A 24,614-nucleotide genomic window follows, 5' to 3' on the forward strand; every position below is an offset into this window, starting at 1 on the left:
CAGGCAGTGTTTACAATGATTTCCTATGTAATCCGCCTGCTTTTTGCTGTTGTATTTGCTTTGCGGATTAGCTAGGATATCATTGGTTTTACACCAGCAAGGAAATCTCATGCTGGTGTAAAACCAAATGATTTTTGAAGGCAGAGGGCAAAAGGGAGGCGGAAACGTAACTCCTGCTCCGCTCCTGCCCTTCACCTTCAAAAACAATGAAAATGCCCTGAGACGTGAATGGAGGTGTTAATACAAGCGCAACAACTTTACTGCTATCTTTTGCACTTTCCTTCACTCTCCGGGGTCTGAGCCCCAATATGTTTGGAGAATGACTGACATGAAAACAGCCATCACTTGCAGTGACACTAATTGGTAAAAAGACATAGGGCCTGATTTACAGAAAATTGTGCGCATCACATAAGCAATTTGTGCCAAAAAATGGCACTATGCGGCACGCAAAACTATATCCACTGATTTACAGATCGGCCTCTTCAGAGGTTCACAGCTCTATGCGCCATGTCCACGCGCCCTGCGTGAGGCTTGAAGAAATGGCCAGTGCAAAGACGAGGAAAGGGCCGGAATATACAAACGTCTTCATTAAAGTAGAGAAATGAGGGATAATATGGGCATGGGGCGGGAGGCACCGTGCAAATGTACAAACACGCCCCATGAAGTGCAAACAAACTCATATTTACAGATTCACTCGTGCATCTGTGCAAACTAAAAAGGATGTACATTTTACCACCGCCAGTGACCAGCCGCCAAGTGAGGCTATGCAATGCAAGCCCAGGTTCAAAAACCGCCCTGCAGTCATCAAGAAATGTTGCGACCATACCCGTTCCTGCATTGCTCGCATAACTACTGCTTTATGGAAGGAGGAGGAGGACCAGAATCTAGCATACACGCACACAGATATTCGGCATGCCTGATGAGGAAGTATATGGCACATACCGCTTTCCCCCACATGTCATCCTTGAATTGGTCAGGGTGTGTGAGAATGACCTGGTGTCTCCAACCAACAAAGTCCTAACTGCCCTCCACTTCCTGGGGACTGGCACATTCCAACGGGCCATAGCCATTGTCAGGGGTATTTCACAGCCTGCACAATCAAGCTGCCTCAAACGGGTCCTAAACTGCATCATAGCATGTGTGCACAGCCACATATGCATGCCATGCAACATGCAGGAAAGGCAATGAGTGGCTCAAGAATTGTATGCAGTTGCCGAGTTCCCACAGGTACTTGTGGCATTGATTGCACACATGTTGCACTACAACCCCCACATGCCACAGAACATATATATATATATATATATATATATATAATCGGAACTGAAAAAATTGGTAATCGCTGAACCATCTGTGATGCAAAGGGTCACATCATGCATGGATGCACCCATGATAGCTACACATTATGCCATTCCCCCATCCACCAGGTGCTTGCATCAGGAACGTTCAGCAACAAGTGGCTCATTGGTGAGTATCAGCCAGCACACACACCAAAACACACTGATTGGGGGTCACATTCAATACAAAGCACTATACACTCACATACCATAACAAAATGTAATTATCGTCATTTGCATAGGACAGTGCTTACCCGCTATCACCATTCCTGATGACGCCTATCCAAAATCCCACCACACCACACCTGCTACAATACAGCCCACATTGCCACCAGAGGCATAGTCGAGCACACATTTGATGTGCTGAAATCACGGTTCTGCTGAATGGACCATTCAGGTGGAGTGTTGTTGTATGCACCAGCTGTTTCATGTAAAATCATATTGGCATGTTGCATCTTGCATAATACAGCCACACGTCATTGCATACCAATAGAGATGCATGAGGGGTTGCGGCCACAGGCAGTACCCATTTTTTTTATTACAGTCAGCCATAAATTCGACTTTTCCAATAGAAAAACAACATTAAATCAAATACTTACATAAAATGTAGTTTACAGTTACATTTCATCACATTCAATTAATTCAAAATTTAATAAAACCCAATTTCTGTAATAACCTTAATATTTGCAGACTTAAAAAGATTTTGTGGCCTGTGGACTGTCTCCACCAAAAGTCGTTTGTGTCCAGTCAGACAATTTTGCTTATGAAGCATGAAAGGTACTTCATTCTCAAAGACCTTGTTGCCCAACAGACTGTCAGCAAATGTCTCAGATCTTGAGTCTGAAATTCCCCACAGACATTACGATTCCCCTCCTGAGGCTGCTCTTTTTTTTACAAATTCTCAGGATTTCTTTAGTTTGAATCAATTTAAGACGAAATGTCAGGAATTCAGATCTCCATCTAGCATTTGGAAATCGATGCAAGTAAGGCAACACAAAACCCTTCGGCTTGTCTGTAATAGAAAATGACTTGAAGAACTCCAAATCAATGATTTAGCTTCGGTCAAAATCCAGTCCATTGTCATTATGGCATTTTTTACTTTGGTGGGAAGTCAACCTCTGATTGCTTGCAAGTGACTAGAATTTCAAGGGCTTCATTCTTCAGCGTGGAAAGAGTTTCACTATTCCCCTGGTCCAGTTGAACTCCTACATCCACGTATAGTGAGTTCCTCCTAGTCACCAGAATTAATCTGTAAAGTGAGACTGCATCACAATCTAGATATGCTCTTAGTGATTGTAAGACCAGTTTATATCTCAAGCGAGCAATTGGAAGGCACATAGGAAGATTCAGCACCTTCTTCGAAATTCACCTTCAATTCTTATCCAATTGACTTTATGGGTATAAGGCTCAATATACAAGCCATAAAGGATAGTCGGAATAACCCTTCCCTTGTAGAATTGTATTAACAGGAGCATGGAAAATCTGCAGAGTGAATATGACATTTATTTCATCTGGCACACATGTTGTAATGATTTCTCTTCTTTGACCGTTTCAAGCATTCTTAGTGATGGACTAGCCCTTACTCAGAGGCCCAAGTATAGGACTTCTTTTTGACAGGTATTAATAGATCACTTAACTTCCACCTAAGTTTTGGGATCCTTTTTTGGGGATTACAAAAGGCTAAGATGTATGACTTTGCCAGGTTGGTTTGTATATCATTTAAAGCAGCATAGGAGTTAAATGCAGTCAGCAGACATTGAAGGCCTATGGACGTGTAGTCCAGCTGGACTATGTCATCCGCTTAGGCCATCCAATTGATCGAGCAAGTGCTGATTCTGGGGCTAACTAGTGACTGTGATGTTAATGTTCGGGCTATATCAGTAAAATACAGGTTAAAGTGGCAGGAGGCCAATATGCATCCCTGCCTCCCTCGTCGTTCCATCGGTATATAAGATGTTAAATGCCCAAGCTTGTCTAGCCTTACTTGCAAACAGGTGTTCTCATGCAAATGAATGATAATAGCTAACAGAACTTCTAGGAGACACCAGTGCTTCAATTTAAGCCACAGTCTACGTCTGTTGACCGTATCGAAGGCTTTTGACAAATCGATCCAAGCTCCGGATAGAATAGGACTGTTCTTTGACCAAGATTTATCATTTACAATGTTCATTATCAGGCCATTCTGTGTCATTGATAGACCCTTGCGGAAAAGAATCTGATGTTTTGAGAGGATGCTCTTCTTTTCCACACAATCTTCCAGTTCTCTCAAGATTATTGCAGAGAAAATGTCACTATCAATGTCCAGGAAGGCGATGGGGCAGTAGTTGGCAGGATCCGCCTGATTGCCCTTCATGTAGATTGGAATTATGGTAGCCCATCTCCTGGAGTCTGGACACCGTCTAGCTATCAGAATACCCATGAAGATCAGCAGCAAGGTTTTTTCCCATGCTGTTGCGTCCTTTTTGAGGATCTGATTAGTCAGCCCATCGGGATCTGCTTCCCTTGAACTAGAAGCTTGAATAATTAATTCTTCAATGGTCCCCTAGTCTAGGTGTAAAGTCTATGGGGACTCATTTAATGGCTCCATGCTCACTGGATTGGACTCCTTACATACATTTCCGATATATTCCAAACAAGCAGATTCCTGAACCGCATTGCTCTGAAGATATTCCTGCGAGATCTGTTGTCGAGTAACCATACATAAAATATTTTTGGAGTTTCCTGTATTTACCGCCTCTAACATCAGTGGGCCATCACAGACAATGCATGAAAATCTGTACTACTTGGACCAATTCCTATATGCAGTGCACAGCCTCTTCTTCTTTTGGAGATAGTCTTGTATAGAAATCATTTGGAGTTTAGGGACAAAAATCCCCTTTCGAAGATCTTGTTTCAACCCATACGTTTCCTCACCTAAGTTTATGCCTACAGAATTGTTGTCAATTTTTTATTTTTGGCTTGTCCAGGTCCCACAAAAACTCTACAAAGCCTGCAGGTGCACACCACCTTTCTAGGTCTGATTCTGCACCTCCAATAATTTCTTATTCAAAACTGACCTTTCTTTTTTTGAATTGACTATCCTATTTTTACTAGAGTTTAGCCTAACAACTGTGTGTACACTTTTCTCTGTTATTTGAATTTTCAACAAGGAAGAAGCCTTATGGTCACTTGAACCTACCTCTCTTATTCGTAAAGTCTCGCATTGGCTGAAGAGCTCTGCAGAAAGTGCCAGATAGTCAATTACGGTTCCTGCAGATCCGTTCTTCCAAGTAATAGCAGGAACCATATCCCCATTAACATTGCCATTCACAAGCCGCAAATTCCAATCTGAAAATTTATATTTTCCACCTTATACCATTTTGTTTCCCTACAGAGTTTTCTCCCTTTGTGTGTACATTAGGCAGACAGTGGCCCTCGTTACAAGCTGGGCGCAAAGGGATACCGGCCACCGGTAATGACACCGGTGCCGGTAATCCCTTTGTGCCCTATTCCAATGTCCCTTTGCGGGTCCTTCCTTAACGTCTGGTTTTAGCAGGCGTTAAGGACGGGACCCGCAAAGGTACTTCAGAGCTAATAATGGTACCGTAATTTACGGTACCATTATTAGCACCCTCCCCATTCCCATTGAGCCCGATGGGGGCTCAAATGGGAATGGGGATTGACATTTTCAATGGGGACTTACCAGTCCCGCAAAGGTCGGACTAGACCGGTAAATCCCCATTGAACCAGGGCAGACACGGTACCTTTAATGGTGCTAGTCATGGCGCTAATAGCGCCATAACTAGCACCAACTTCGGAATGATGCCGAGTGTAAATTTAAATCCCCAGCCAACAATAAGCTGCCCTGTCCATATCTGGAGTTCACCTCTGTGAACAGAATGGAAAGCTCTTCCATGTGCGAAGATAAGCTGGAACGTGCAGGGTTCAAATAGAGGTTAAAGACCAGTATTCATTTTATTGCGTTCCCCGTTCAGACCCGTTGCTCAATTTTTTGAAATGGTAACCTGACAGGGTAGCCGAGATCTCTTTACCCAATTTTCACCCATCCTAGTCTTTAAAGCTACTTCTACTATGTGAGCAGTCTCCTCATAGGAAAAACATACATACTCAATATCATGGGAAGAGAACAAAAAAGATCAGGAATTTCCCTCACAATTGAAAATAAAATGCTACAATTTAACACCTTTAGCCGTCTTCTGTGGTCAAATGTCTTAGCCATATTTTGGCCGTTGCTAAAGGTTTGAAGATCTGCATCTTCATCTCGTCTCCTTGGTTTATCTGAGGCGTGACAGCTTGCTCCATGTTCAAGCTGCCTGCTAAGTCAGCCCCACTATCTTCTATGCTTTCAGTCTCTGACTGATCACTATTTGCTTCCTGAGTATTTCCCACGGAAGCATTTGGGTGATGGACTAGCCGCCTGCGCGTCATCACATATTTTGTTTAGGGATCAGAAGAATCTGGACTTTCTGGCTTTTTTTGCTCTTCCTTTTCTTTGTTTTTTTGATTTTTATTCTGAAGTTTGTTGTCAGTTTCGACTACCTCCACCTGTTTGGGATTCTTTTCTTTTCCTTGTTTTTCTTCTTCGTTTGCTCCCATGATGGATTTAATTTCGGAGTTGAAGAAGAGGTCATCGACTTCAAAGCTTTAGGAGGCATAGCTATCAATTCCCTGAGTGTCCCAGATTGATCGACCCCTGGTTTTGGATCCTCAAAATCTGGACCAACCTAACACATTCTTCTAGGCCTCTAATTGCATTGTAATAGCTTCTGACTCTTGGTCCCTCCAAGGATTAAGGTCATTTAGGGCCATAATATCTCCTCCCATCAATTCAATTTGAAAATTAATACTGGAGAAATTATCTTTTAATTTTGCCAAGGTTGCTGATTGTTCTCTGTGAGATAATTTCAGATCTTTCAAGATGTTCATCAAGGAGTGTTTATTGCACTTTTAAGACCCACCAGTGATGAATCACAGCAGCCCAGTTCAGTGGTCAACTCAAGAAGTATACTTCACTCTTAAGCAGCACAAACACGTTAACCAAGGAATTCAGAATGAAATTCATTGCAGAACGTGTTGGCTCTGAAGGGTCCTTCTTGCACATAGCAAAGGGACAGCCATGGCGGTACTGGACAGACTCCCTATTGCTTGTGCTTTTATTAGAGGTAAAAGAGACACTGTTCATTGGTGTACACTGATAAAGAAAGAGCTGGTATAGCATTGCTTGCTATTCGCTCCCGATGAACTCTGTCGACCCCCACTGCTTGACTCTCCAATCGAGGGGACTCTAATGAGTGGGGCAATGCTGATCTTGACATATTAAGCGCTGGAGTATCAATATCCCCAAGGCTGCAAGATCTTCTCTTTAAGAAAAAGTATGTTATTTTCCTTTTCATCGATGTTGTAGAAAGGGTATATTCATGCTCTTCCTCAGCAAAGGGACAGGTATGAGACGTTTCCTGACCCGGCAAGACAAATATTGATGGATGATGACTCTGAACATTGTTATTTTCTGGCTGTGGTACATCATCCATTTCTGGTGCTCTGAGGTCGTTTCTCAAGCTTGCACATTTTAGGTTATTAATTGTGGGCATTAGTGCAACTCTACTAATACTAAAGGCAGAATATCACCACAACTTGCTACAAATAACAATTCTTAGACTAGAATGACCGGAGTGCAACAGTCTTAGAGCTTTCAGGCTATGGTTGCTTGTAGATTGTGTGCTGACAGTAGTGCATGAGATTCCTCCTCTGGAGCACAAAGGGCAACATGGGAAAAGGCAGGGCATCTGTTGGCACACTTCCCTGCCTGGAATTAAGTTTCTAGGTTACAGTTAGCTATACGCAGTGCCGAGTGCCATTTAACTTAACCAGTCAGCGCATGGGTACTTCAGGAATAATTCAAAGGCTCTTACAACTCACTACTGAACCACGATGATCCCAACACCAAACCAAATGCTTTAGGAACGCAACAAGTCGGTCATTCACCGACCTGTTTGTTTGCTCCTCGGTGCCTCAATACCTTAAGACTACTGGACCAGGGAAACATAGTAACGCACTCCTTCAAACTCTTTCACGCTCTGCTTGGGGAAGTAGTGTTTATAGCTTCAAGACTGCCTCCTTCAGTAGTGAACAACAAAAAAGACTGCACAGCTCCCATGCGGCAACAGACTCTTCCGCACACCAGCAGGCAGTATCCATACCATTCCCATGCCAAAGGGTGAGAGGTCAGCACATACGCAATCAGCTAGTCCAGACATACTTCACATGAATTACATCTAGTGTGAAAGTCACACCATAGCCACATCCCTGATGGCCTTCGATGATGAAACATGGAAAGTACAGTTGGGAAACAACAATAACCTGAGAATGGCAGTCCAGTTTGGACATGTGGTGTTTGGCCCATACTCCAAAAATCACACATGTCCTCCATCTACATCTTTTACGTAAAAATCTGAAAACATGGACAGATTCATTAGTATTGCATATTGCATTTCCCAAGTCACTCACCCAAGCCTACAAATACAGATAACAGGGTCACTTGGCTACACATATCAACTAATAAAGTAACATCAACATGACCCATTGAACAATGTCAAACAAAGAGCATGGCACACTATCCCATATTGAGCTACATCCATTACCCATTACCGACGAATGATCCCTCAATAAGTGCATTGTAATTGATGGATTGTCTTCCTGATAATAAGCATGTACCATTTAAATGCCACTGAAAGCAGACCCCTTCCTCTGGTGAAGGAGCCACAGAGTTTGGTGTGGCGGGAGGTGCCAGGGCACTGGGAGAACTGGCGATTGCAGGTAGCAGCTGGCCAAGACTGGCTGGGAGGTGGCATGAAGCCCGCTGCAGCACAACGATGCAGGAACTGCGGGTGGCCTGGTGGGGGTAGGCCTGCTCCCCATCATACTGGTTGGCACGGGGTTCCAACAGCAGGTTTACATGACTACAGGTGCCTCCACGGCACCCTCTCAGGTGCTGCTCATTGGACAGGCATGGCCTGGGGCCACAGTGCCGGGCAGGCAATACTCTATCATGTCAGTGGGCTGCAGGGCCAGGGAGCATTACCACAGCAGGTGGTCCTAGTGACAGGGTGGACTTGGCCCGGAAGTGCACAGTCAACCAGTCCCATTTGGGATGGGGGAGCATCAGCGGCCTGTGGCCTCCTAGCGACGGGGCAAAATAATACCCCTGCAGGAGCAGGCGTTGTAGGTCTGAGTCAGCCTAGTGTAGCAGCAGCGCTAGGAGCAGGCTCAGTAGGTATGCAAGGACGTGGGGTGCTTATGCCGGCATGCACCCCGACCCCATCACTAATCCATCATGTATGCTCACATGGCACATATCGCCAAAGTAGAATACGTTTGTGGACACACCTGCTGAATTTAACTGTATCAGTGTAGGATAAGGATGCAAATGGGAGGCAAGGTAAAAGAAGGTGAAATGTGTCACACATGCAGATGCATTAGCCATCAATGGATTCACCAAAATAGGGTTCCTGAACATCACCATCATGGCCCTGTAACCTCACCCATTGCAAACCTGTAAACCATTTACAATCCAGCAGCATTTCCTACAAGGAAGTCAGTCTGTAATCATACTGATGAATCCACTACACACACTGCATTTCAGTGGGCACATCACAGACCAGAATTGTACAATGTCATATTTTTCATTTATTTGCATTTGTTGAGCGCGCAGCAGCCCGGAGGCATTGTGGCGCTAGTTACATTACAGTTTACTTAGTTATTAAACAATTGCAATCATATATACAAGCATGAAGCAAAGGCAAACAGAGGGTCAGATGAATAGTAGGGTCTTGAGTTTTTTGCGGAAGGTGAAAATAGAGTTTTCTGTTCTGATGTCTGTGGGTAGTGTGTTCCAGAGTTTAGAGGCTATGTAGGGGAAACCTATTCCTCCTTCTTTGGCTCTATAGATGTGGGGAGTGTGTAGAAGGTTGGTGTATTGTGTTCTGGTAGGTCTGGAGTGCGTGGGTTTAGATAAAGTTTGTGTAAGATATGATGGAGCTGATGAGGAGAGGCATTTGTGGGTGAGGTTGAGGATTTTGAAGCTGATGCGTTCTTTAACAGGGAGCCAATGGGCTGCCTGTCTAGCCTGAGTGATGTGTTCCCTTTTGGGAAGGCTTAATGCTGCTCTGAGCGCATTAATTTGCGTGATTTGAAGTCTATCTAGACTATGTTTGGAGGTACCTGCTAGGAGGGCATTGCAGTAGTCCAGTTTGGCACCAATGGTTGCCTGGCAATTGAGAGACATTTGGGCTTGGATAAGTACAGTTTTGCTGCTTTTATACATTTGGTAGTGTGTGCTGAGGCGGAGATGATAGCGCTAACCTGCCTAGAAATGGATAGCGTGGAGTCTAGGTAGACGCCTAAGGTCTTTACCGAGGTGGAGACAGGGATGATGGTGTTATCGATGGTGAAGTTGGAGTACAGATTGTCAAGCTTAGGTAGTGTAGTTTTTAGGCCTAGCACACAACTATGCTGGAACATCAATGCAGAAGGAGCAGACATAACTTGGCTGGCTATGTCTCATTGTCTGTGTCTGTTGTACCCCCCCAAAAGACAATTGACAGTCATGGGGCCTCATTATAAATTTGGTAGTCAGGACATAGGGGTGCCAGTAGCAACCTACCGGCACCATTCCTGGACCGCCAGATGACAATGCCACCAGGGGCCTGATCTCCCCTGCAGGTATATTTCTCACAGAAGCACCAGCACCATTAGCAACACTGCTGGTGCTCCCGTGTCCCCGTTCCCATGGAGACTTACATTTCCCGCCACCTGACATCCCGGGCCGTTGTGACTTGTAATGTCACCGGAATATCAGGCGGCAAAAAACTGTATTACGCGGTTGGTGGCAACCCACCGGTAGCACCGGTGATTTACCGCCGACCTCGTAATGAGGCCCATGGTCACAGTCTGTACTACAGCAATTGAGCAACACCTGCGGGCCTGATATTACACAAGACCCCAGGTGCAATACACTTTCCACTCACAATCCTTCCTGAGACAGTGTGAGCTGCTTCCCTCAGCAACCTCCCCTGGTTACCAGTACATACCATGATCAGAATACACCAGCCACCCCTCCCCTGAAACATCACCTCTCATGTGTTCGCCTGGTACCCTAAGCATGTACAACTCCCTCTGATCGTGATGTACTCCATAGCTGCCGGTAAGCAATGTAGACATACACTGAACATCAAAATATATCAACCTGATACAGTACACACACCTAGAGAAATGATGTAAGTTGTCAGAAAAGCGACCCAGCTGTCACAGTGAACATTGCAACAGCCAGCCACACTTTGTCCACTTATATCAGCACTTTTCCATCAAAATACAGCATAACTCACAAATCATGAACATGCAAACATAGTAAAAGTAAAAATACTGCTGCAGCATGCCACAGAAAAAATCCCCTTATGTGGAAGGTGAGACTCGGGTGTGTAGGATGCACATACATGATGGAGTGGCTACCTGAAAACAATCATGGCAAGATATGGCATGCAGTGCTCACATGACATAACAGCGAATAACCTAACAACAAACAAAGAAGTCAGTGTAGGTCCTGACACCATGCACATAAGCACCTTCAGTGGACATACTACGACTAGCAGAGGTCAAAACAGCAGCCGCAATCTTGGAAATGGGAATACGACCATGTCCATATGCTGTGTCAATCACCCACACATCACCAAATTGACAACTCCATGCACAGCCCTACTTGTGCCACATCAGGACACTGCTGGAATACATAGATCAACAAACATGCAAATCCATGACCGTGTACTCCCTTACCACGTGTTACTGCTGTTTTGCTGTTTATCACTCCCCACCTCCACCTAACACTGTCCCTCCTCATTTTTGTCAGGAGTGACAGTGTCCAGCAGAAGGAATGGGGAATTAAATAGAAGGAGAGGGATCTGGGTGCATTCACAGAGTGGGTGGGAGCTGACTGTGCAATGTGACCTGAAATTTAGGTATTTTATTTATTTATTTATTTGATTTATTGTGCATTTGTTAGGCGCTTATACAGTAAGTCAATTCTGTTTCGAAGTGTCCACAGGGCAACAGGGAGGGAACATGGGATTGAAAAACAATTAATAAAGTGAAAGATAAAGATGAACCTATTATGCCTTGTGAGAAGAAAGAGCATGTATTTGCAGCGAGAAGGGAGGACGTGGGAGTGGAGGTATGTTCTAGAATGTCTGTGCTTGTGTGTGAGCAGCAGATGAAGTGCATAGTATGTTAAGTGCTATGCGGTCTGGAGCCACATTGGGAAGAAAGTGCAAGCCTACAGGGTGAGGCCAGTGGGTGCCAAGGCAAGGGCTGCGAGGAAGGCAGAATCTTGGACGATTGGGTGTGGATGTCTGAGAAACATGATGGTGTCTCCCTAGCTAGTCCGCAGGGGTCTGTCATCCTGGTAGCCAGGACACGGGCATCGCTATTGGATTCAGTTCCTGGGGGTGGACCAGTGAGGGAGGATCACCTGGATGGGGCATCCTTGAGGAGTGGGAGTGGGACACCGACGGGTGAGACGCGATATGTAAGTGATTTCAATCCGGCACACACCCAAGTCAATGGCTAGCGTGTGATGCACAACTGAAATCCTTGTTTATTTTTGCCTAAAAGTTATTTATTCCTAACGATGTACCACTCATATCACGCCCCTCTCCTGGAACCCCTCGGTCACACTGAACCAGGAATCAGGCTGGTTTGCAAAGTTAAAATATTTATTTATGTATTTACAATTTAATCACACTATGTTTTCATGGGTATACAATAATCACCAAAGGGGTGATGTAACAATGAATAATCTCTTTAATACACAAGGAGTAATAATCAGCAAAACAATTCAACACAGAAATAATACTTTGTGTGTGTATGCAGATCAGATACCACTGTGGTTAAAGGTTCCCCCTGCACACCCCTCAACCCCCAATAGGCAACGTAAATTGAAAGGGGGAGAGAGCAGGTATTCAGGAATGGCAGAATTCAAACAAAATAACAATCACACTTTCCCCCAGCAAACACAAGGGAAACACGAAATTGTCTGTCAAGCTGTCTGAACAGCTTTTAAAGTTATCTTGAGAATGGATTGGGCAAAAACACTAAATATGGTTTAAATTGCTGAAATTGTTATAATTCTTATGGGAGCCGCTTTGGATAGTTGCACACAAACACAAGTAATGATTTAATACCAAGAAACAATTTGAAATCTTAAAATTAAGGTCGGGAGCAATCATAAGCTGTTTTACACGTGTAAGAATTTCCCTAAAACAAAATTTGTGGCAAACTTTTCACTGTGCGATAATCGCGATAACAGGATAACTGTAAGGATTTGGGATGCGTTTTTTAGATGCGATTTAAAGCTGTGGATGTTAGCTACAAGCAGAAGTTGCAATTTTGTTTCTAGCAAAAACGGAGGAAGTTATGGACGTTTTAGTGGAGGTCATTTTTTCGAGATGCAAGGATGGAAAACGGGAATGCGCTTGTAAAATGACAAATGGGATTTCTAACACGAGCGGATGACTATGAATAAAATGAATCCCCACAAGAACAAAGCTACTTGATCAGGGTGACTGCCTACTCGGGACTCACCTTCTTCAGATGAGAAATTATCAGCGCAAAGATAGTTTTAGCAATACTAGCACAGGAGGAAGGTAGGAGGGATAGGAGAGAGAGTGTAGACAATTCAAAAATGCTCCTAACAATATCAGGTTCTGAGGACAAGATAGGATGGATTTAAGATGGGGATTGGACTAAGCAAGGTACATATGCTAGTGAAACAGTTCTATCTATAGATACTCACTAGATATGTTTTAAATGGAACCGTCAGGATTCTGGTCAGGGATTCTGGTCAGGATAGACTGCTGGGCACATCAGATTGGGCAGCGTCAAGGCGCTCTGGACACGGCACGGCACAGGACTGGATCTGATCTGCAATGCACTCTGGTCACAGCACAGGACTGGATTGGATCTGCCCTTTTTTGGTTCTGATGATAATTATTTCAGCAGGCAAGCAATACAGCGCAGCCCGGCTCTATTTTAGTTCCCCTTTGGTTTGTGGGGTTGGTTCCGGTTCTGGAAATTGAGGCCTTGATAAAAGTGGTTCAGCTATGCAATGGGTTCTGCTTTGCCAAGTTTCTGGAGTCTGGAGTAAGGAAGATGGAAAGTTCTGCAGCAGGGTTCTCCGCCAGCATTCGGATAGTGGGTGAATCTGTCTGTCCTTTTCTGCCCTCTGCTGTCTCTATTTATGCTATGATGAAGGGTGTGTGTGTGCTGGTTTAGCCTAAGCTCGCCCCTTTGACAGGGATTGGTCAGAATCACCTCTCTGTCTTGACAGGAGGAGAAAAACAGGGTGTCACCTTTATGGTGTGGGTTTATGAGGCTTAGCCTCTTGAACATAAAATCTACTTTTGACACAATACATATTTAAACCTGTGCAACCTCTATAACAACCACATATACAGATTACATAGTTTGTACATCAGCTACTCCTCCAAACCCCGTAGCTGCGGGATCTTGTGTCTGCTTTTCCCAGAATTTCACCCTTTTCATCAGGAACACAATGTCCCATTTATCAGCAAATGTCTACAAGTGTGCGCATATAACATGGGCATACATTTATAAAGTTTCATACATCTAGCAGAAATACATTTTGTGTAAAATCACATTCTCTGCCATTTCCTTCCAAATGATGTCACACGATTTGGCCACCTCTTGAAATGTGCAGCCAAAATTTAGATTTACAATTCTGTTGCTTTTGTGTATTTGACAATTTAAAGTGGCAAGTTATATGTATTTAAACAAAATGTTCTTTGTGAATGTCCAGCCACAGATGGCTGTTTGTCTCTGCCTCTTTTTGTCTCCCTGCAGTTCAGAAGCAGTCTCCTCCCTGTTCTCTTGGCAGAGGTCATTTTACGACGGTCCTCACACCTAGCATTTCCTGCTTTGCAGCTGTTCATTGTTTCCTTCCCCACTGCAGACCAGGTTCTTCCCACACCCTATAATTATCACTTAGGTGTGATTTCCTGGTGGAGGGAGCTGGAGGGGGAGGCATTGCCTCTGTGAGGAAAGCTGTTATTCCAGTTTGGTAGCTTTAGCCAGCTTATTTTACCTGTTAATTCTGTTGACTTTTCCCTTAGCATACAACAAACTTGTGGGATCAAATCACAGCTAAATACTTCTTCAAGATTTTAAACCATGGAATCAAACAATTACAACATGGGTTACTCTCAATAACAGGCCTCTTAGCTTGCAAACATTTGATTTTAGTTTATACATGTTTAATGTTTTAATCCTGCAGGCACCTGACAGCTGTCATTCAGGCAGCCGAGGGTACTGCACCCAGATTTTGACGGACCCACAGCCAGGCCACTTTTGCTGTGGAAATCCCTTGATGCTTTCAGCTTTTCAGGACATTGTAAGTTCACAATGGTTTCTTGCACTAAGTGAATTTTAGCACCCAGAAAGGATTCTGGATGTTTGAGGGTGTTTTGTACCAGCATTCTGCAGTTTCAGCCACAAAGAAACAGGGTTTAAAGCAAGATTTTGGGGTTTCAGTTAGCAAAGCACTGCATTTTCCTTCTGTACTCCATCTTCACATGTTGTGACTGAGAGGGTGACAAGGAGAGAGTCGACCTTGCCCCTTCCAACCAAGGACCGTGAATCCTCTGCAGAGCGAATGATAAGTCTGTGAACAATAGCCAGTGTGTATTGCACCAGATGTCAACGGTACACAAGACCCTCCTCCGCTGATTGGCAAGCCGGGGAGAGATGATTGTCTTTGTGGTATCAACCTTGACTCAGAGACGAAAGAACGCCAAGCAGTTCATCGCAGCCGTTGAGTCGAGGGGAGTGTCAATAAAAACCAATCTGTGTTGAATTATAAGTAGCCAAAGGCTAAGTTAAACTTTAAAAAGCAAAAGGATACTATTAACAGAGGAGGGTGAAAACCAGATAGAGAGGAGTCTGGCTCTCGGGTGCTCACACAGGAAACTCTGGGCAATTACCCAACGGTAAAGACTACTGTAACTAGAAGGCTTTGGGAAGAGATGAAGAATGGTCATAGTGGTCCTACAGTAGTCTTGTAAAATTCTCTATACCATTGGACATCTTTGACCGACAGAGAATTGTGAAAGTTAAGGGAAGGGAATCCCGCATGATGAAAATTAGTAAATGAACTGTGTTTTGTGAAGATTGGCAAGAGTAAACCCTGCAGAGAGATGCTAATGAAAATGGGCGAGTCTAGAAGTCCTGTGAGGAATTGTTGGTAAAAGTCAGCGAGAGTGAGCCTGGCCGAGGGAAGCCAACACCCAAAAATCATCAAAAGTGAACCCGGCAGAGGGAAGCCGACAACCAATGGAAAAGACTGAAACCCTGTTTAAAAAGACATTAAAATTTGTGAAAGCAAGAAGCATTGCAAGACAAAGGGAAGGAAAGTGTCCTCCTTGTCATCTGGGGTCTGAGCCTGGCCGAGGGATATCCAGCGGTGGTCACTTGTGCCTGTCTTTACTATTGCCACAATGAGTTCCTTACAGAGGCCAGGACCCTGAAGGATGCATAACGGCCCTGGTCACCAATTACAGCGACTATCAGATTACCAGAGGAGTGCAGAAGGGAAAGAGGAGGTGAAGTGGAAAGTCTTGAGGAGCTTCCAGAATTTGAGGCAGTCCTGCTGAAGATGCAGGGGAAGCGGGAGGATGTTCCATGGGAGGGAGCCAGCTGAAGAAAGTGATCAGTCTCCGGCCCTCTGTTTAGCGAACGCTTTACACATAGAGTTGGTGCCACAGGACCGTAGAGGTCTAGAGGCAGAGTATTTGTTAAGAGAAAGTTGCAGATAGCATGGTCCCAGGCCCCAGATAGCCTTGTGGATGATGCAGATGGGTTTGAATTTAGTCTGTGCAGGAGCCAGTGCAGAGGTTTTAGGGCTGGAGAGATGTGGTCCCTGGGTTTAAGGCCAAGGATAAGCCTTGCTGCCCTATTCTGGATTAGCTGGAGGGGTCGTAGAGTGGAAGAAGGTAAGTTCAGGAGAAGGCTATTACAATAGTCAAGCCTAGAGAGAACCAGGGCTCGGGTAACATTGGGCTTCTGAGGGAAAGTGAGAAAAGGGAGAATTCCTTTGAGAAGGAAGAGTTAGAAGAGGGACTTTGTGGCAATGTCCTGAATGTAAGGGAGGAAGGAGAGAGAGGAGTCAAAGATGACACCTAGGTTTCTGGCTTCAGAATAAGGAGCAGGGGGAGAGCCCATGGAGGATGGCTAGATCGAGGGGGAAAAAGAGGTAGCGGGGGTCCCAATGGGAATGACCTGAGTCTAACAACAGATACAACATGTTCAGTAGAGTGCAAGGACCCTGTTGCACATCCTCCACATATAATGCACATCATGGTTCAACATACTGTTTACCTGAATGTCTGATCATGTCCCTTGCTAAATCAGCACGTCAGTTATCCTCACTGAACATATCACCTGGAGGATCACTAGCAAAGTCCCATATGAAGTGTACCAACTTCACATAGTGCATCATGGCAATGTATGTTGAATAAAGACAAAGAGGCACCTTGGACAGCAAAAAGAAAATATAAATCCAAAATCCATCACTGTGCACATAAGCAGCAGAGGGCATGAGGAAGGGGCGTAGTAAGTAGAATTGCAACAGAAGATTGGTCTCCTGACTCCCCTCAGGCTCAGTATCCTCCAAAATCCCAAGTGTGGCGCTGCCCGATGACGGGCTTACGCGGCGGCGTGACGTGTCACGCCGCCGCGCTGGGTATAAATAAAAGGGGCGTTCCCGGCCGCATCAGAGCGACCGGGAAGCCCGAACACGAAGGACTGGTGTCGGAGTGAATCCTTCATGTGGTGGGGGCTTACGGGACCGCGGGGGGGCTCCGACCCGCCCCCAACAGTGGCGACGAGTGGTGAGGGAAACCCGGGCCCGGCGGTGTAATCTGTGGAAGATTAATTTTTGAACGAAGCGGAACGGACCTTCGTTTTGTTTCATGCCGGGTCGCGGGCGGCACACGCGGCCGGCGGCCATTTTGTCTTGGAGGCCGTGAAACTTCACGAGGCTCTGGTTTGGAGCGTGAAGTCAACACGGGCCTAATTTTTGGACACATTTGTAGCAGGAGGTCTACCCTGCACGCCCATGTCTGATTTGTGGGTTTTAACCCAATTTTGGGACTCTTACGTCGTGTGAAAGCCAGGAGAAGGACTTATATGACAGGGCCTGTCTAGGCCAATCCATCGCCTCGGCTCAATTTTTGGAACTCCCAAGTCCATTTGGATTGCGGCAAGGTGGATCCACGGTGTTCTCTTTGTCCCCTTCATCATCAGAGTGCCGTGGGTTTTTCTTTGTCTTCTTCATCATCAAGCTTGGCTGCTCTGGGTATCTGAGTCTTTTTGTGCATCCACTGGTGCCTTGTCTGGAAGCCTCTCCTTATTTGAGCTGTTCGTGTGCCCGGAAAGGAAGGGTGAGTCGCACTATGATGGTGGGTGTTTGAGTTGCGGCCCTCAGGACAGTAGGTGGGGGTGCCTGTGCGCTCAAGCCCATGGGGGACTCTGAGGATTCAGACAGTGGTGGTGCAGCAGCGTCACTCCCCCGCGATCGTGGCCAGGCAGCGGCTCAACAACAGGCCGCCCTACCTCCTGCAGGACCGCCACCTGGACAACCAGGGTTTCCCATCATGGCTCAAGCACGAGCACCCGCGGCCCATGCCGCCTTGCAGCCCATCCCGGAGTTCGATGCGTCGGGCCCACCCTCGAGCATGGGGCCCCGATGGAGAAGATGGGTGAGTCGCCTCGACATGTATTTCAGGGCTGCTCAGGTGACGGATGATGACAGCAGAATTGCCACCATGCTGTACTCGGCAGGGCCGACAGTCCAGGAGATATTTGAATCGCTTACTCCTATCAACAACTCCTATGATGCGGCCAAGGCGGCCCTCCTCGCACATTTCCTTCCCCTTGCAAATGTGGACTATGAGAGGTTCGTCATGCTCTCGGCCAAGCAGAAGGAAGAGGAGACACTGGACACTTTTTATGGTCGCCTACGCCGCCTCTCCCTCGGATGTGCATGGGGGGATGCTGACGACATGATACGCACGATGCTAATCCAGGCATGCTCCTCCGGCAAGCTCAGGAGGCAAGTCCTGAGAGAGCCGGGCATCACGCTGCCCCGCATACTGGAGCTGGGCAGGTGCCACGAGGCAGCAGAAGCACGAGCCAACAAGATGGAAGCTGGGTCTCGGTCAGTGAGGTCGGAGGAGGTGTGTGTCGTGTGGCGGGGTGGCCGAGGAGTGAGACGCCCGGGTGGAGGACCCCGAGACAGGGCAGGAAGAGCCGGGGAGTCGTGGGAGGTGGGAGGTGTGGACTGGCCGATCACTTCTCGAGAGTATGTCGTGCAGCCATGCCGGTGATGGTGCCGAGAGGTCAGGCACGGACGTGGACTCCGCACCAGAGCCAACAGCCCAGTATTGCCCAGGTAGAACAGGGTGAAGTTGAGTCCCATCCGGAAGGAGCCGAAGAGGAAGACGAGGAGAACATCTTTTTCGTCTCAAGCGTGGGAATACTCAAAGGAAAAAGCAGGAGACAGCCGAGATGTGTGGTCGAGATCAACCACTCCCCAGTCCCAGTGCTCGTTGACACAGGCGCCTCTGTCAATGTGATGGCCAGAGGGCATTATGACTCTCTCAAACCCCTCCCAGGTCTGGTCGCACCGAAGGCCCGCATATTTGCTTTTGGGGGTCAGGAACCGCTACCGCTAGACGGTGCCTTCGTGGCAGATGTGGAGCATGATGGCTCACAAATCAAGACTCGATTCTATGTGACCCCGGTGAGTAGCAATACCCTGCTCAGTGTCGCAGCTGCGGAGGCCTTAGGTATTGTCAGCTTTGCATACTCCGTCCACCTGGAGGACATTAATGATCTCCTCGACAAATATGCTGCACTCTTCAGTGGGATCGGAAAGATGACTGGGGAACCAGTTCGATTACACATCGATGAGTCAGTGCAGCCCATCGCATTGAAACACCGCCGAGTACCATTCGATTTAAGGGAGCAGGTCGATAAGGAGCTGGACAACTTGGTGAGCCTGGATATCATCGAAAAGGTTGAGGGCCCAACCCCCTGGGTGTCTCCGATCGTGGTGGCCAGAAAGCCCAAGCAACCCGACTCGGTACGCATTTGCGTGGACATGAGGCTCCCCAACAAGGCGATCAAAAGGGAGCGCCATCTTACACCAACGATCGATGATATCATTGCTGATGTTCAGGGGGCTCGTGTGTTCTCGAAACTGGACCTCCGAGCCGGGTATCACCAGGTCGTCCTTCATCCAGAGTCCCGGTACATAACAACGTTTACCACCCATCGGGGACTATATACTATATCGATACAAGCGGTTGAGCTTTGGAGTATCGTCTGCCGCTGAAGTGTTCCAAAACATCATCAGGGGCGCCCTAGCAGATCTGGAGGGCGTCCTTAATATCAGCAATGATATTCTGCTGTTTGCCAAAAACGAAGTGGATCACATGAAGAGGCTCGAGGATACTCTGAAACGACTTCAAACAGGGAGAAGTGTGAGTTCATGCGCCCCTCTATTGAATTCTTTGGCTTCATATTCAAGGAGGGGGGGTGTCGCCAGACCCGAAAAAGGTTCAGGACATCAAAGCGGCGAAAGCCCCCGAGTCTGTGACGGACGTGTGGGGGTTCCTGGGGATGGTAACTTATTGTGGGCGGTTCATCCCGAACTTAGCCTCGAGATCTGAACCACTCCGGGCGCTAACCAAGAAGGAGTCACCTTGGCACTGGGGCCCTCTCGAACAGGCCGCCTTTGAGGACATTAAGGGTGCCCTCACAACGGGGGACAAAATGGCGTTTTTCAACCCCGCCTTGGAATCGGAGATTGTGGTCGATGCAAGTCCTTTCGGGCTGGGAGCAGTGCTGACTCAAGTAGATCACAACGGGACTGTTCGACCTGTGGCATATGCGAGCAAACCGAAACGGAACAGAGGTACTCCCAGATCGAGCGGGAGGCCTTGGCAGTGCTGTGGGGCTGCAAACATTTCCGGCTCTATGTCTTGGGACGTCCAGTGACGGTGGTAACTGACCACAAACCACTGCTTCCGATTCTGGTGGGCTCCTCGTCAAAACCACCGGCTAGAATTGAGAGGTGGATGCTCGCCCTCCTCGAGTATTCCGTCACCCTGGTGTATAGGCCAGGGGCCAACAATGCCGCAGACTACATGTCTCGTCATCCGGGAGTAGGTGGGGGAGATGGACATGACACCTGCGGAGAAGAAGCAGACAGTTATGTACGATTGGTGGTGGAGGCGGCAACGCCAAATGCGATGTCCCTAGAGGAGTTGGAGGCTGCTGCGGCTGAGGACGAGTGTTTTCGAATCTTGAAGGACACAATGCATAATGGGTCGTGGAACTCCATCCTCGGAGCTGTGTCCGGGCGCACGCCGGAAGCCAAAACAGCTCTGGAGCAGTTGTGGAAGGTGAAGGAGGAGTTGTCGTTCTCCGACTCAGGGCTGCTACTCCGGGGTGACCGGATCGTTATTCCCCGGTCAAAGGTGAGCGATGTGATCAGTCTCGCCCACCATGGACATCAGGGCGCCGCCAAGACCAAGGCGCGGCTCCGCTCGAAAGTCTGGTTTCCGGAGTTGGAGAAAAGGGTGGACGACTTTGTGGCGGCATGCGTATGGTGTCAGGCGGCCTCTCCTCTGCAACGAGAACCTGCAATTGAGGCAATGCCCCGAGGCACGAGGCCCTGGGAGATCGTCCACGCCGACTTTGGCTCAACATCAGTGGGCACTCACTTCCTGGTGATAGTCGATGAACACTCGAGATATCCGGAGGTTGAGTTCGTCGAATCTGTGGCCTTTGAGCATGTGGTGGTGGCGATGGAGAAAATATTTGCGGCCCATGGCTTCCCCCACACTCTATGCTCTGACAACGGATCGCCCTTCCAAAGTGAGCGGTTCTCTGAGTTGATGGAGAGCTGCGGAATACAGCACAGGAAGATCTCCTCACTTTGGCCCCGAGCAAACGGGGACGCTGAGAGACTGATGCGGACTCTGAACAAAACCTTCCGAATTGCTCAGGGGCAGGGACAATCCTTACAACGCGCCCTCTATCAGTTTCTGCGGGTGTACCGCACCACCCCACATGCCGCCACGGGAGTGGCGCCGGCAGAAGCATTATTCAAGAGGTGCCCCAGGGGACTGCTGCCGGAAGTTGGGGAGAAAGAACCAGGGGTCATCGATAGTCAGCGGGTGGAGGCTGAAAGGCGAGTCCGAACGGAACAAGAAAACCTGCGCAGGGGTCTCCGACCTCAAAGACTTGAACCGGGAGATGAGGTCCTTATCCGCAACCGACACCCCCACGGGAAGCTCTCGCTCCCCTATGAACCGGAGCCATTGGATGTAGTGGCAGTGAAAGGATCCATGGTGACGGCCTCGGATGGACGATCTGCTGTCACCCGAAATGTGAGTTTCTTTAAGAAGCTGGGTGATCCACGAACTGAAACCCCACCTGAACCTGATCCACCAGACATGCCTGCGGACGGAGGTCTCTGGGGCGAAGGACCCAAATCCCCAGTCCGGGGAGACGCGGCGGAAGGACGTCACGTGCCGGAGGTAGGCCGGAGGTACCCCGAGAGGGCTGGGCGAGGGAAACCTGCCTACCTCAGCGAATATGTTGTGGGACGCTTGGTTAGTGAACTGTGGTGAGAAGATCTGGGTGGATGACATTAAAGGGGTTTTTGGGTGTGCAGTAGTGTTTATGACAGATGTGTGGTTTTCTGGTTAATAAAGTTACTGTTAATCTATTTTGTTGTTCCTCCCGGAAAAGGAGGAGTGTGGCGCTGCCCGATGACGGGCTTACGCGGCGGCGTGACGTGTCACGCCGCCGCGCTGGGTATAAATAAAAGGGGCGTTCCCGGCCTCATCAGAGCGACCGGGAAGCCCGAACACGAAGGACTGGTGTCGGAGTGAATCCTTCATGTGGTGGGGGCTTACGGGACCGCGTGGGGGCTCCGACCCGCCCCCAACACCAAGTAGAAACAGAGGATCAGGACTGCTGAGTGCTGGTTGTTCCACCATCTGGCTCAAAGAAGGCTGCAAAATCAGCATCGTCATCCTCATCTGATGATGCCTGTGCAGGCATGCTGAGGATGTTCTGCAATAGCATTGGGTTCTCACCACGCACAAGAGCCCGGCCACTGCTGGTGCCAGGTTGCATATCCCCTGACAACTCCTCTGCCACCTGCACCCCCTCTGCTGCGTCATAACCTACAAAAAGGCAGACAACAAAAGTCAGGGGGCCATCAGGATATAACCATATGCCTCACATGAAATGGATTTATACACATTGGGTCTACCCCTAAATTTGGTTCACGGGGGGCCACACTCGACAACCGAGGTATTCCAATTAAGTAAAATAATGGGTGAATATTTGGGCTAGTCCTCCCTCTCTTGTACAGGCCAGGCAGCCTGATGCAGAAGTTATGCAATTTCTACTCCAATCCTGCACTATAGTTCTATTTCATATCATACGAAGAGCCAATTTCTTCAAAAAATATGTATTGTATTATATATACATTTTAACAAATATTAAACACAAGTACCCACGGAACACGGAACTATAGTGGTATACACATTTCATACATCATATTTTCATCACAAATCCACACAACATTATCATAGGGTGGGGTTAGTACAGTAAAGTGCTATGTTTGTAAAGCAATGAGATTATAATGGTTATTCTTGTTTATAACGGTAGGGAAATGCATACAAAACATATGACCTAACATGCATATTTGACGCGTAGATGAGTGTGGATCTCTTTATTTCATATACAATGATTGTTCTACCAGTATTAGCATAAGATTTTGGTATGTCTGCATTTGCCTGTGGTCAAATTATTATTTTCATTCTGCCTCTCTAAAGGAAATGTTAAATAATATATGGTCGACATGGCAATCTGCCCCTTCTTGGCGGTCTGCTTATGCAATTTTGAATTAGGCCTTCATTAGGATGTTTATTTTTAGAAGTAAGACGCTTTACAAGTCGTGAAACTGCCCCTTGATCATATCTTCTATGGTCTGTGGGGTAACAAAACAAACAGATAAACTCGTAAGTGAGGTGATTTGTGTTGGGTGACTTTAAACAAACATTAACTTCGAAGGGATTGTGTCCTCCGACGTATTCCTCATCTTACATATCTCCTTCCAGCTCTGCTGGCCTCGGAAAATTTTTTCTCTAGAGGGCGCTGCGCGTCGACGTCCTCCGAGTCGATGTCCCTCGACAGCCGCAGTATCGACGTCGACGTCATCCTGCCTATAAAGGCCGCGCGCAGCGTCCGTTGCTCAGTTCCGTTTTTCCGCGCTTACTCAGTGCCTCGGAATACCGTTGCTCAGTTCTTGTCAGATTAATCCTATTTTCCTTGAGTTATTCGATCCGTACTCGATGGCTTCCTCGTCGGAACCGACAACTCCTCGATCCGGCTTCAAAAAATGCCGAGATTGTGGGAAAAAGATGTCGCTGACTGACCCTCACAGAGTTTGTCTGTGGTGTTTGGGAGCTGAACATCATTGTTCGGAGTGCGAGGACTGTATGTCCATGACAGCTAAAGCCCTGAAGGAGCGTAGGGGGAAGCTGGAGAAAGGTAAGACTTTTAAAGCTTCTTCTTCGTCGACGAAGTCGAGACATTCGTCTCCTCGTCACCATTCGCGCTCCAGGTCTCGGAGTGGGTCCCATCACTCCTCGAGATCGAAACACTCGAAGAGGAGACGTCGGAGATCCCCTTCTCTGTCTTCCTCTTCCTCTGTTTCGCCAAAAAGAATCCCTTGCCCCATGAAACATAGTTCCCGGGCTGAATGGGAGGAATTCCGCAAAAATATGATGAGCGTCTTCGAGAAAGCGGCCTCGACCCCCTCGAAGACTGCCGAGAGCGATGCTCTGGTCGAAAGACCCGAAGGTCAAAAACGCCGCGAGTCGCAGTACCCGGCGAAGGAAACCTCTCGAGCGCGTCTCGAACCCTCGAGTAGGACAATGACCTCCAAACCTTCCTCGAAGGTTCCGTCGACGCCGTCGACGAGGGTTCCATCGACGCCGAGGTCGGTGTCTTCGACGCCATTGTCGAAGGAACCTTCGACACACGGGTCTGTCGACTCGACGCCAGCTTCGACACCGGCGTCGACGCCAAGAAAAGTCACGGTCACGACACACCCAGTGACTATCCCCAGGT

The 24,614-nt window shown here is 47.5% G+C and overlaps 1 protein-coding gene across 1 annotated transcript in view; it reads left to right on the plus strand.

The window, feature by feature from the left end:
* OTOG (otogelin) overlaps positions 1 to 24,614 on the plus strand; it is a 1,239,067-nt gene that overhangs the window by 171,903 nt on the left and 1,042,550 nt on the right. Inside the window, exon 6 of the mRNA XM_069625375.1 lies at positions 20,454 to 20,938. Within this exon, the coding sequence (XP_069481476.1) occupies positions 20,454 to 20,938 (485 nt within the window). The remainder of the gene's footprint in view (positions 1 to 20,453; positions 20,939 to 24,614) is intronic.

The sequence above is a fragment of the Ambystoma mexicanum genome, chromosome 11, assembly GCF_040938575.1.
Source record: "Ambystoma mexicanum isolate Mex_15411 chromosome 11, UKY_AmexF1_1, whole genome shotgun sequence".
Classification (NCBI taxonomy): Eukaryota; Metazoa; Chordata; class Amphibia; order Caudata; family Ambystomatidae; genus Ambystoma; species Ambystoma mexicanum.